This window comes from Nycticebus coucang, chromosome 22 (assembly GCF_027406575.1).
Source record: "Nycticebus coucang isolate mNycCou1 chromosome 22, mNycCou1.pri, whole genome shotgun sequence".
In the NCBI taxonomy this organism is placed as follows: Eukaryota; Metazoa; Chordata; class Mammalia; order Primates; family Lorisidae; genus Nycticebus; species Nycticebus coucang.
In genome coordinates this window covers 6,585,780-6,598,956 of record NC_069801.1, presented here as the reverse complement: position 1 = coordinate 6,598,956, position 13,177 = coordinate 6,585,780, and the positions used below count along the sequence as shown (strand labels likewise).

The window sequence follows — 13,177 nt, the reverse complement described above, 5'->3', positions numbered from 1 at the left end:
ACAGCAACCTCCAACTTGGGCTCAAACGATCCTCTTGCCTTGGTTTTTCTATTTTTAGTAGAGTCAGGGGTCTCGCTTTTGCTTAGGCAGGTCTCAAACTCGTGAGCTCAAGCAATCCACCCATTTCCGCCTCCCAGAGTGCTATTGACCCAGCCCTCAGTGTTTTTTTTTTTTTTTAATGAAGTGGTTTAATTACAGTAGAACCTCTGTAAGTTGACCACCCAAGGGAATGTAATACACTGCTCAACATACAGGGGTAGTCAACATAAGAAACTAGGCCTCTTGTACTGACACCAGACATGTGGTGCATGTCTGGTCTATGAAAATTATATCAACTTAAGGAAGTTGTCACGAATGCAGGGTCTATTGTAGTAGAAAAGGAATGACAGGTTTGTCATGTAGTAACAAACTGTGTGTGAGTACTTTTTTGTTTTAATAATACCACACAGACTTGGGAGAGAAGAAAGCAGAAATAGCAAAAACACCAAAGGTACTAAAAATCAACATCAAATGAGATTCATTATTGTAGAAGTAACCCACCCTAAAGGACAGTTTATGAATGTGCTGCTGAGTAACAAAAGCGTTAAAAATGTTTTAACTCAGCAACTGTGCTTGTTCTGGTTTATCCAAAGGCAATAGACAAAGTACACATGTACACATAAGGACGTCCGGTTATTTATAATGGCAAAGAATGAGCAATGATAGGAGTTAGAAATTATGTAATCAGAATAAATTAGCTAGCCCTATTGTAAATGACTCTAACATCCACTGAATGTGTCCCTGGGCTTAGAAACTCAGTTCGCCTCTTCATTGCAATCTCCCCACAAGCCAAGCATTGCATGATAGACAAATGCCATCAATCAATGATGCAGAATACACTACCACACTGCCAGCATAGCTCAACATACCACATCGCTAAGACAGGAATATAAAGAATATGAGCCTATTTTTAAATGAATATGAAATTATACCAGTTAACATATTTGCATGTGTAGAACCTTTCCTAAAGTGTTGATTTCTAGGTGTTATTTGTGAGTGGTTTTTCCTCACATTCACTTTGTGTGTGTGTGAGACTGAGTCTCAAGCTATCTCCCTGGGTAGAGTGCTGTGGTGTCATAGCTAACAGCATTCTCCAACTTGGGCTCAAGTGATCCTTTTGCCTCAGTTTTTCTACTTTTAGTAGAGATGGGGTCTCATTTTTGCTCAGGCTGGTCTGGAACTCCGGAGCTCAAGCACTCCACCCACCTTGGCCTCCCAGAGTGTTAGGATTACAGGTGTGAACCACTGCACTGGGCCTCACATTCACTTCTTAATGGGTAACACACTATTAAAAATACAACTATTACCGGTTAATATAAGAGTATTTTTCTTTTCACAAAGAATCCAACAAATTGTCTTTAAAAAAAAATCAAAGTGGGGCGGCGCCTGTGGCTCAGTGAGTAGGGCGCTGGTTCAAACCCAGCCCTGGCCAAAAAAAAACCACAAAAAAAAAAAAAAAAATCAAAGTGGGGGGGACGCCTGTGGCTCAATTAGTAAGGCGCCGGCCCCATATACCAAAGGTGGCGGGTTCAAACCCGGCCCCGGCTGAACTGCAACCAAAAAATAGCCAGGCGTTGTGGCGGGCGCCTGTAGTCCCAGCTACTTGGGAGAAGAGAATTGCTTAAGCCCAGGAGTTGGAGGTTGCTGTGAGCTGTGTGATGCCATGGCACTCTACCGAGGGCCATAAAAGTGAGACTCTGTCTCTACAAAAAAAATAAATAAATAAAATCAAAATGGCTGGGCACGTTAACTATATAAAAGACCCATTTTACACTAAGTTCCTTTCATGTTCTACCCTAAAGGAAAGTGAAACAAAATATTTTAGGTTAGGCGTGGCACCTGTGGCTCAAGTGGCTAAGGGCCCAGCCAGACACCTGAGCTAGCAGGTTTGAATCTAGCCAGGGCCCACCAAACAACAATGATGGCTGCAACCAAAAAAATAGCTGGGCATTGTGGCAGGCGCCTGTAATCCCAGCTACTTGGGAGGCAGAGGCAGGAGAATCGCTTGAGCCCAGGAGTTGGAGATTGCTGTGAGCTGTGATGCCACAGCACTCTACCCAGGGTAACAGCTTAAGGCTCTGTCTCAAAAAAAAAAAAAAAAAAAAAAAAAAACAACTCTTAAAAAATATTTTAGGTTAGTTGAGAGGCTGAGGCAAGGGGATTGCTTGAGGCCAAGAGTTTGAGTTTGCTGTGAGGTAGGACACCATGGCACTCTACCCAGCACACAGAGACTCTGTCTTAAAAAAAAAAAAAGTGTGTGTGTGGGGTGTGCTAGTGAGAATGGATTAAAATCCAGTTAGTTACTCTGAAAATATCCTTTTTGAAACTGTTTTCTTTCTTTAATCCCTAACTGCTGTTAATGAAGGAACTGAAGCTTGTTAAATACAATGGCTTCAGGCACTACCCTAATAAACTGCCTACATCTTAATCAATCCTGGCGAGCTGTGCTACCCCCTGCAATTTTCCTCCACCACAAGGTAAAGGCTGCTGCTCCAGTAGAATTGGCAGCCAGAGGGCACTGCGAAGGGTGCACAGGACAGGGCCATCAGTTCTGCAGTGAGCCCCAGTAGAGGCTGCTCCAGCATGTAACTCTCTGAGTTTGGAACACAGAGACATTTTTAAAAAATTCTTCTTGGCTTTGAAAAGTGTAAAACTTTAAAAATATAGCCAAGTTGTTTAAAATCCCCAAGAATGATAAATGTATATAGAGAGTGTCTTAATTTAAGACACTTGCCCCTGTGTTACTCTCAAAGGAAGTATCAATCTGGACAGGTAGGAAGGGTTGAGAGGGATTAACAGGAAAAAGATAAATGAGAAATTCTTCTTATCTATGAACCACCACCACCACCACCCCAAAGTTTGCAGGTTGTAGAAAGTAAGCCTGGCTAGACACAGTGGCTCATGCCTATATTTTTAGCAGTCTGGGAGGCCTAGGCTGGAGGATCCTTCCAGCTCAGGAGTCTGAGGTTACTGTGAGCTAAGCTGATATAATGGCACTCTAGCCTGGGCAACAAAGCGAGACTGTCTCCAAAAAAAAACCAAACAAAGAAACAAAACAACCCAAAAGTAAGCCAGTGACTGCATACAATAAAAGCACAAAGAATTCAGGAGCTTTCATCACAGTTATTGTGGAAGATAAGTTTCTCAACCATTGTTTGTAATAGGGAAGATATCTAGGTAGCAGTCCAGACTGCAACTAGAATACTCAAGATGATAATCAAGGATAAATTATATTTCTTGCAAAATGTCCTACACTTAAAAATTGCTGTGCCAGGGCTGCGTCTGTGGCTCAAAGGGGTAGGGCGCTGGTCCCATATGCCGGAGGTGGCAGGTTCAAACCCAGCCCCAGACAACCCCCCCACCCCAAAAAATTGCTGTGCCAGACCTGAGTCCAACATCTGCAATCCTTCAAAAGGACCCAAAGCCACCAGCTATGATAAAAAAAATTATGAATACTCAAAAACATTTTAACTTCTATTGGGGGGGGGGCACGAGGCGATCAGCTCTCTTCTCAGCCCCATCACTGAAAAAATTTATGGTGCCTGAGGAGCGAAATAAATGCAGCTTTCAAAACAAGGCACATTTTCTTACAATTATTTGGTCTCCGGCGCTGGAAGCATCCGCCAGCCGGTGAAAAGCATTTCAACACACCTTCCTGACCTCACATTCTTACATGGTCCCTCTTTTAACCGCCCCACGTGTTGCTGGCCACCATCACTAGCACTTTCCAGGCCCTTGTTGATGTACAGCACCTGCGGCCTTTCGACTGTCTGAATTATCCTACGCAACCATGAGGACTCTAGGGCAGACCCGACATCAGCAAGCCTACTACCCAGGGCTCTGAAACGCAGCACTTCGGGGAAAAGCCACGGGGGGAGTGGACAGCCGCAGCCACAGTGGTCAGGCAGGACCGCTCTCGAGTGACACTCACATCAGCCAGTAATTGTTCAAAAGGAGAGAGAGCTGGGGATGCCGAGAGGAGGAGGATGGGCGGTGGGAGCGCGATTAGCGCGGGGGAACAATCACCCTCCAGGGATGCGGTCAGGGTGTGGTGAAAATGGGAGAGGTCCGACCCCTCCCCAGCGGCCCCCGACGCCGAGACTTCCTCCCCACAGGCACCGGCGCCGCGCCCGGGAAAGAGGCTGATGGGGTCGCGAGTGAAAGGGCGCGCGGTATCAGCCCAGGGTACGCACCCTCCGGCGAAGAGGTGAAGCAGCGTGTTCTCCTTCTGCTGAGTGCCCGTCGCCATGGCCGCGCCGGCTCAGCGGCCCGTCGCCGCCCGGTGCCGTGGGCGCCTGGTGGCTCGAGGGATGCGCGAGGTCGCCGGGTCCGTTCGCCCTACTGCCCTCAGGCGGCCGACAGCGCAGCCTCCATGCGCGCGCGGGTCCCAACGCCCCGCTCGGCTCGGCTAGCTCGGCGCCCTTCGCGGCGTGGCCGCCGGCGCCTCACCAGCTTCTGCGGCGAGAGCCGGGCTGCAAACTGGAGCCAGGAGCGCCGCCGTCACGTGGCCACGGGCCGGACCGTGACGTCATACGGCGCGCGCTGGGCGGGGCGCGGCGGGGGGTGTGGGCCCGGATACCGCGCGCCTATTGGTCGGAGGGCGGATGTGGGCGGGACCACTGAGCAGCCTGGAGGGAGGCCCGCCCCCAGCCGCTGGCTGGTGCCTGGCTGGCCTAGGCCAGATCCCGAGCGCAGAAAGATGCGGGGAAATGCGGCTGTGGCTCCCTAGCAGCGAAGTCAGGTTTGGCGAAGCCTAGTGACGCCCAACACCTTATATGTTTTTCTTAAAGTTTACTTTGTGCTATTTACGTGTGCAAAAAGGTATACAAATTACATATTACATCTTACATCTCTGTACTCACCAACCCGTAGTAGGAAAAAAACATGATCTAAACAACCTAAATCCCAAGTGTACCCACAGGTCATGATGTGTATTTTTGATCTTCCTATAAATAGTGTTGAATGCTGCGTATATTTTGCAATATGCTTTTGGCCTATCTTTTCTGATGATTTTCAGTCCAAACTTAGGTATCCAAACTGCTCTTCCGTGTGGGTGCCCAGGGGCCACTGTCAAACTCAGCCTGCCATCTGCTAACCTCCAGGTCTTCCCCCAAATGATGGCAGAAGCCTTCCCTGGCCACCTTTACAGCACTATCATGTGACTAGATTGAATTAGGCTTCTACGATTATTTGTTGATTTAAGTTGTCCTTCCCACCCTGTAGGAGAGCAAGAACCTTGTTTCGTTTGTTCAAGGTTGTTCCTAACACAGTACTTGCCATCTAGTACTATGCCCAGGGAACTAATGAGTAATGTCCCCAATTGAACTTCATCATTCTTCTCCTCCCCCACATATGCTCTGCCTCTCCTATTTCCTGTCCTGATGAGGCATCAATGCCAGACGCTTTCTTGTTGCCTTGGAGTCTCGTGTGTGTGTGTGTGTGTGTGTGTGTGTGTGTGTGTGTGTGTGTGTTTTCTCTCTCTCTCTCAGCAACCCATCACTCATCTGGAACTTTTAGCCCCCAAAGTTCTCCCAAATCCATCTCTCCATCTCTTTTTCTGTGTTCCTTCCACTGCTGCAATGGAATTCAAGTCTTCATAGTCTTCATCAACTTTGTAGCAAAAATCTTCTACCTGCTCTCAAGGAGCCATTTCTTCACCCCTTCAATCTGTTACCCCCACTTTCATTCCACTCCAGAGGCACCAGATAGAGAACAGAACAACCCTTTGTCTTCTGTCTCCCAGAGCTGTGGAAAGCAGTCCCTTGACCAGACCAAGCTGCTCATGTCCTGTGTGTAAACACAGAGCTTAAGTAGCAGGAGAATTGTGTGCAAACACAGGAGTTATGGAGCCAATCTATATTTGATTGCTGGGACTCTTTAAATAAAAACAACTCTTGGGAGCAGTCATGCAAATACAGTGATTACTCAATTAAAACCATTGCTCCCAGGCCTAGAAGGAGGAGAAACCATACTAATGCTCAAGATATATATGGAAAAAGAAGTGAGGAAGGAAAGACAAGGGGAAAGGTTAGTTTCTTAGTGCTTCCTGGTTCTACCAAATCCCTTGATTTAGTTGCTTAAGAGTCTCGTTCATCTTAGCCGAAGATGATTTATGAGGCAGTGGTAGAGCCAGAGGAGAGTATTTCCAGGCTGTTAACTCTCAGAGGGAACTACTTCTCTCTGGGCAGGATTCTAAGTCCTAGGTGATACCATCCTCAGAGCACAGCCCTTCACCTTTGCTCCTTTTTCACAGAGCAGTTTAAGACTGGGAACCACACTCCTAACTCTAAGGTAGCATCTGGCCTCCTGTCTTCTTTTCCCAAGAATTAGCAGTTAGCTGCTCTGCTGGAGACATAAACAGGTCTCCCCACCTACTTGTCAATAGTGCTCCCCAAGGTCTTTTGTCTGTTAACTCATTGTATACTCAGGATGTTTGTTAGTCCTGTTGCCTTGGACTCTCTCTCATGGATAAGCAGGATAGATTTGCCCCGGGTCACAGGGCCAGTTAGTGGCTGATGCAAGGATCTTGCATGCCTTGGAGCCTTTGAACACGCTATTTCCCTGGATTAAGCCAACTCCATTCCTCTGCTGGCCAGACTCCTTCTGCTCCATCTTAGGTCTTGGCTTCTTGGTGAAGCCTCCTGGTGCTTGGTGAGGAAACTGAGCACTTCTGCTCCCTGGGGCTGTTGGGGCACAGTTGCTGCACCATATGGCTCCCAGCATTCATTCCCAGGCATATGTGTCAGTGGGAGTGAAGACGGGGACATTTCAGAGGGAACTCTGGAAATTTCTATCAAAATGTGGAAGTGCACAGGTCCTTTGAGCCAGCATCCCACATTGAGGAGACGCTCTGATCCATTCATTCCATACATATTTACAGAGCCTTTACTCTGCTGAAAGTGTTCTTGGAGGGATAGGAGAGATTCAAATAAATAACGCCCCCTAATAGAACATTAGTGATTAAATCCAACAATATGGAGAAAGGATAATACTTCCTGACCAAATGAGGTGTGAAAGATTGGTTTAACATTCAAAAATCAACTCGCATAATTTAGCATATTAAAAGAATAAAGGAGGCAGCACTCATAGCTCAGTGGGGAGGGTGCCCACCACATACACCAAGGCTGGCAGGTTTGAACCTAACCCGGGCCTGCTAAACAATAACTGCAACAAGAAAACAGCTGGGCACCTGTAGTCCCAGCTACTTGGGAGGCTGAGGCAAGAGAATTGTTTAAGCCCAAGAATTTGAGGTTGCTGTGAGCTCTGATACCATGACACTCTACTGAGGGTGATATAGTGAGACTCTGTCTCTAAATAAATAAATAAAGGAGAAAAACCGGATGATTACGTCAATAGGCGTGTAAAAGCATTGGACAACACAGAACACCCGGCTGGATGCCTGCCTATAATCCTCCAACTCTGGGAGGCCAAAGTAAGAGGACTGCTTGAGCTCTGGAGTTCCCAAGAGCAGCCTGAGCAAAAGCAAGATGATGTCAATACTAAAAATAGAAAAAATTATCCAGCTCTATTGTTCACCTCTTCAATCCCAGCTACTCAGGAGGCTGAGGCCGGAGAATAACTTGAGCCCTGGAGTTTGAAGTTGCAGTGAGCTATGATGACACCACTGCACTCTAGCCAGGACAACAGAGCCAGACTGTCTCAAAACAAAAAAAACTGAACACCCCTTCATGAAATACCTCCCAGCAAACTGGGCCCAGGAGGGACTTCTTCTGTCTGATAAAAGGCTCCCACACAAACCTACAGCTAACATCACACTATGGTAAACAACTTACTGCCTGCCCCTGTAACCATCCCCCAAGCTTGCCTCTTACCTCTTATTTGGCATTGTGCTGGAGGTCCTAGACAGTGCAGTGAGGCAAGAACAAGAAAAAAGGTGTAAAGAATGGAAAAGAAAAAAAAAAAATGGAAAGGAAGAAGTAAAACCATCCTTAGTCACAGATGATGTAACTGTTTACTAGAAAATTCTAACGAATCTGTGACAATTACTAGGATTAACTAGTGAATTTAGTAAAGTCACACAAAATAAGGTCAATAGACAAAAACAATTATTTGCAGCTGCAAGCAATTTGAATATGATTTTTGAAATATATCTATTTATAACCTGGTGCAGGGGCGCACATCTGTAGTCCCAGCTACTTGTGAGGCTGAGGTAGGAGGATCATTTGAACCCTGGAGTTCATGTCCAACCTTGGTAACATAGTGGGACAGACCCCCATCTCTAAAACAAACTATATATACATATACATATGTATACATATACATATATAGATAGATAAATAAATAGATATAATTTATTTATTTATTTTTATTCAGACGGAGTCTCAATTGGTCACCCTCAGTAGAGTGCAATGGCGTTGTAGCTCACAGCAGCCTCAAATTCTTGGGCTCAAGTTATCCTCTTGCGGCGATGCTCATAGCACAGTGGTTATGGCGCTGACCACATGCACTGATGGTGGCAAGTTCAAACTCGGCCCAGGCCAGCTAAACATCAATGACAACCGCAACAGCTATTTGGAAGGCTGAGGCAAGAGAATCACTTGAGCCCAAGAGTTTGAGGTTGCTGTGAGCTGTGATGCAACAGCACTCTACCGAGGACCACATAGTGAGACTCTGTCTCAAAAAAAAAAAAACAGTTATCTTGTCTCAGCTTTCCAAGTAGCTGGGACTAAAGGTGCCCACCCAACACCCTGCTGTTTTTAGAGATAGGGTCTTGCTCTTGCTCAGACTGGTCTCCAATACCTGACCTTGGGCAATCCACCCACCTTAGCCTCCCAGAGTGCTAGGATTACAGGTGTGAGCCAACATGCCTGGCCTAAAAATACATATATATTTTTAAAAATTCTATTTATGGGGGCCGGGTGTGATGGTGTATGCCTGTAATCCTACCCTGTTTTCCCGAAAATAAGACATCCTCCGAAAATAAGACCTCCTTACAGGAAAGATAAGACGTCTCCTGAAAATAAGACCTAACGCATCTTTGGGAGCACACCTTAAAATAAGACACTGTCTTATTTTCGGGGAAACAGGGTAGCACTCTGGGAGGCCGAGGAGGGTAGATTGCCTGAGCTCATAGGTTTGAGACCAACCTGAGTCACAGCAAGACCTCGTCTCTAAAAATAGCCAGGTATTGTGATGGGCGCCTGTAGTCCCAGCTACTTGGGAGGCTGAGGCAAGAGAATCGCTTGAATCTAAGAGTTTGAGATTGCTGTGAGATGTGACGCCACAGCACCTACTGAGGGCCACAAAGTGAGACTCGGTCTCCAACAATAACAAAAAAGTTATTTACGGCTGGGTGGCTCATGCCTGTAATCCTAGCACTCTGGGAGGCCAAGGTGGATGGATTACTTGACCTTCTGGATTCAAGAACAGTCTGAGCCCAAGTGAGACCCTGGTCTCCACTAAAAATACAAAAAACTGAGGCAAGAGGATCGTTTGAGCCCAAGAGTTGGAGGTTGCTATGAGTTATGATGTTGCCATGGCACTCTACCCAGGGCAAAAGCTTGAGACTATGTCTCAAAAAATAAATAAATAAATAAATAAAATTAAAATTCTATTTACAATAGTATCAATGAAACAGAAAGAGGCGGACATAAAAGCATGCATGATTTCATTTATATGAAATTCTGGAAAAGGCAAAACTAATCTGGAGTGACTGAGAACAGATCAGGGACACCTGGGGCTGGGGATGGTTTGGGAATTGACTACAAAGAAGCTAGAGGAAACTTCTTAGGGTGATGAAAATGTTTTATACTGGGTGGCGCCTATGGCTCAAGGAGTAGGGTGCTGGCTCCATATGCCGGAGCTGGTGGGTTCAAACCCAGCCTCGGCCAAAAACTGCGGAAAAAAAAAAAAAATTTCTTTTTTTTTTTTTTTTTTGTAGAGACAGAGTTTCACTTTATCGCCCTTGGTAGAGTGCCGTGGCATCACACAGCTCACAGCAACCTCCAACTCCTGGGCTTAGGCGATTCTCCTGCCTCAGCCTCCCGAGTAGCTGGGACTACAGGCGCCCGCCACAGTGCCAGGCTATTTTTTTGTTGCAGTTCAGCCGGGGCCGGGTTTGAACCCGCCACCCTCAGGCATATGGGGCCGGCGCCCTGTTCACTGAGCCACAGGCACCGTCCCCAAAAAAGAAAATGTTTTATACTTTGATCAGCGTTAACACATACATACATATACACACATAAAATCAGGATAAAACTCATTAAAAGTTACACTTAAAATACAAGTAGGTGCATTTTCTTGTATGTAAATTATATGTCAGGGCAGTGCCTGTTGCTCAGTGAGTAGAGTACCAGCCCATATACCAAGGGTGGTGGGTTTGATCCCAGCCCTGGCCAAACTGCAATAAAAAAAAAAGCTGGGCGTTGTGGTGGGTCCCAGCTACTCAGGAGGCTGAGGCAAGAGAATCGCCTAAGCCCAGGAGTTGGAGGTTGCTATGAGCTGTGATGCCACAGCACTCTACCAAGGGCAACATGGTGAGACTCTGTCTCTAAAAAAAAAAAATTATATTTCAATCAAGTTGAGCATGAAGTAAAAAAGCCAGGCGGACTACATATATAATATACATGTATGTAGAACATGTCAGCTTTAGAGGTGAGGAAGTGCCCAGTTAGTTAGGCACAAAGATCCACTTAGGTGTCCCTGGATCCCCAGCTCAGTGTGGGGAGAGAAGAGACGCTTATTTGGACTTTTTTAATCATTCAAATTTTAAAGCTTCTTGCTGACCTGCTGAGGTTTCTTCTTGCTCTCTCCTCTGCTGACTGGTGAACCTCTAATTGCTTCTTTAATCTTTGTTTTTCTGCAAAAGCTGCCAGCTATTAGAAAAACATACCCCCACTCCCGAGGGTTTGGCAGTTCATGTCTTTGCAGAGAATTGTAAGGAACGTTCCAGTTTTGCGGAGAGCCAAAGTCTGGAGCTGGTGTCTCTCTTGGGAGGCCTCACTCAGAATGCAGGGAAACTGCAAGGCCTGTTTCTGCCCAGGGGCAGCAGGGGAAGGTAGTGTGGTTTGGTGGCAAAGAACAAGGGCCCAGCAGGCCACTGGTCTCTCTGGTCATTTCTCCTAAAAGATCTCACCTGCAGGAGACTTGGAAAGTCAAGCCTTTTCCTGAATGAAAGGCTGGTCTTGTTCCAGCTGTGAGGAGAAAAAGTCACTGCCCAAGAGTGTCAATCTCTATGCCTTCCGGGATGAAATTTGTTTTTTTTCAAAATCTCTGTGAGTTTTTGTTCCTGTCGGTGAGTTTCCCTGATCCTTTCTTAGAAGGGAAGCACCTGGGCTTAAGTGAGCTTCTTGCCTTAGCCTCCCCAGTAGCTGGGACTACAGGTGCACACCAACACTCCCAGATAATTTCTTTTTTGGTAAAGACAGGGTCTCACTGTGTTTCTCAGGCTGATCTCAAACTCCTGGCCTCAAGAGACCTTTCTGCCTCCCCAAATGCTAGGATTATAGGTTCCCTAGGCCAGCCTGTTTCTAATATATTTTGAATACTTGGAATTTGGTGGATACTCAATATGAATTGATACTCAATTCATATTGAGATATTGGATATTGAACTCAATATCCAATGACACCTGTCATTGGACTGGCCGGCTGGGCAGGCACTGCCAGAATGGACGCTGCCCTTTTTCCTCCCTCCTCCTTCCCTCCCACTCTTCCCTTTGTCCCAGAGTATGTGAGGCAGTAGAGCATAGGGTCCTGTTGCCGAATGCCAGGTTATATAATCTTTCCTTAGGCAGTAGCTGAGGTAGGCCATGTAAAGGGCCTAGAGCTCTGCCTATGATTAGTTCTGAATGCCTAGTAGTCAGAACAGGATTCTCACTAATATCTATTTGCACCAATTAAAATGCACAAGAAGGCTCGGCGCCTGTAGTACAGTGGTTATGGCACCGGCCACATGCACTGAGGGTGGCAGGTTCGAACCCTATCCGGGCCTGCTAAACAACAATGACAACTGCAACAACAACAACAAAAAATAGCTGGGCATTGTGGCGGGCGCCTGTAGTCCCAGCTACTCCGGAGGCTGAGGCAAGAGAATCGCTTAAGCCCAATAGTTTGTGGTTGCTGTGAGCTGTGACGCCATGGCACTCTACTGAGGGTGACATTGTGAGACTCTGTCTCAAAAAAAAAAAAAAAAAACGCACAAGAACTTGGGCGGCACCTGTGGCTCAGTGAGTACGGCCCTATGTTCTGAGGGTGGCGGGTACTAACCCGACCCCGGCCAAACTACAATAAAAAAATAGCCGGGCGTTGTGGTGGGCACCTGTAGTCCCAGCTACTCAGGAGGCTGAGGCAAGAGAATCGCATAAGCCCGGGAGTTGGAGGTTACTGTGAGCTGTGACAACACTGCACTCTACCGAGGGCGACAAAATAAGACTCTGTCTCTAAAAAAATAAAAAACAAAATAAAATAAAATGCACAAGAACTCAAAAGCAGGCAGGCTGGAGAGAAAACGGTTAAGGACACACATCATCCTAAAGGAAGAGAGAATTGTCATTTATCAAGCACCTGCTGTATGCCTACTTTGTGTGGAGGATGCTATAATCACAATCCTTTATCCAGAACCCACAATGTATTTCACAAGCAAAGTTGTTCTGACTATTTAGAGCAGTCAGACAGATAGTACGTGTACCACAGATTAAATGACACCCCTGGCCTGGGCATCAAGTGCGTAATGGTTTGGAGTAGTCACACCGCATAGGATTTAAAAACACCCTGTAAACATCCTTGAGAGCAGATAAGGGGAGAGTTTGCCTCCCAGTGAGGTGAAGCCGATCAGGCTCAGTTGCTGTGGGACTTTCCCTTCAGCTTTCAGAATTTGGGGGGTTTTAGAATTGGGGATGAAGGATAGTGGATCTGTGTTTCATTTCATCCTCCCAACAACCCTAGGAGGGGGTGTATTCGTAAGGACCTCACCTTACCGGCTGCAAGAGCACCCATCCATCCTTGAGCACTGAGCATGCCCCAGCACAACCTGTACCTGAACTCATAAGTATCCCCACAAGCCATGCCCTCTTATTATCCCTATTTTACAGATGAGCAAACAGAGCTTAACAAGAAGTTAAATAAGTTGCCCGGAGTCGTGAATTGAGCCCAGCTACCCCTGCCTGCAGAATGTGCTA

The 13,177-nt window shown here is 46.5% G+C and overlaps 1 protein-coding gene across 2 annotated transcripts in view; it reads right to left on the bottom strand.

The window, feature by feature from the left end:
• Positions 1 to 4,523, bottom strand: part of SLC25A33 (solute carrier family 25 member 33) — a 38,077-nt gene extending 33,554 nt beyond the window's left edge. For both annotated transcript variants that reach the window (XM_053576047.1, XM_053576048.1), the window contains exon 1: positions 4,233 to 4,523. In XM_053576047.1, coding sequence (XP_053432022.1) covers positions 4,233 to 4,288 — 56 coding nt within the window. In that variant the 5' untranslated portion in view covers positions 4,289 to 4,523. The remainder of the gene's footprint in view (positions 1 to 4,232) is intronic.
• Between the last annotated feature and the right edge of the window lie 8,654 nt (positions 4,524 to 13,177).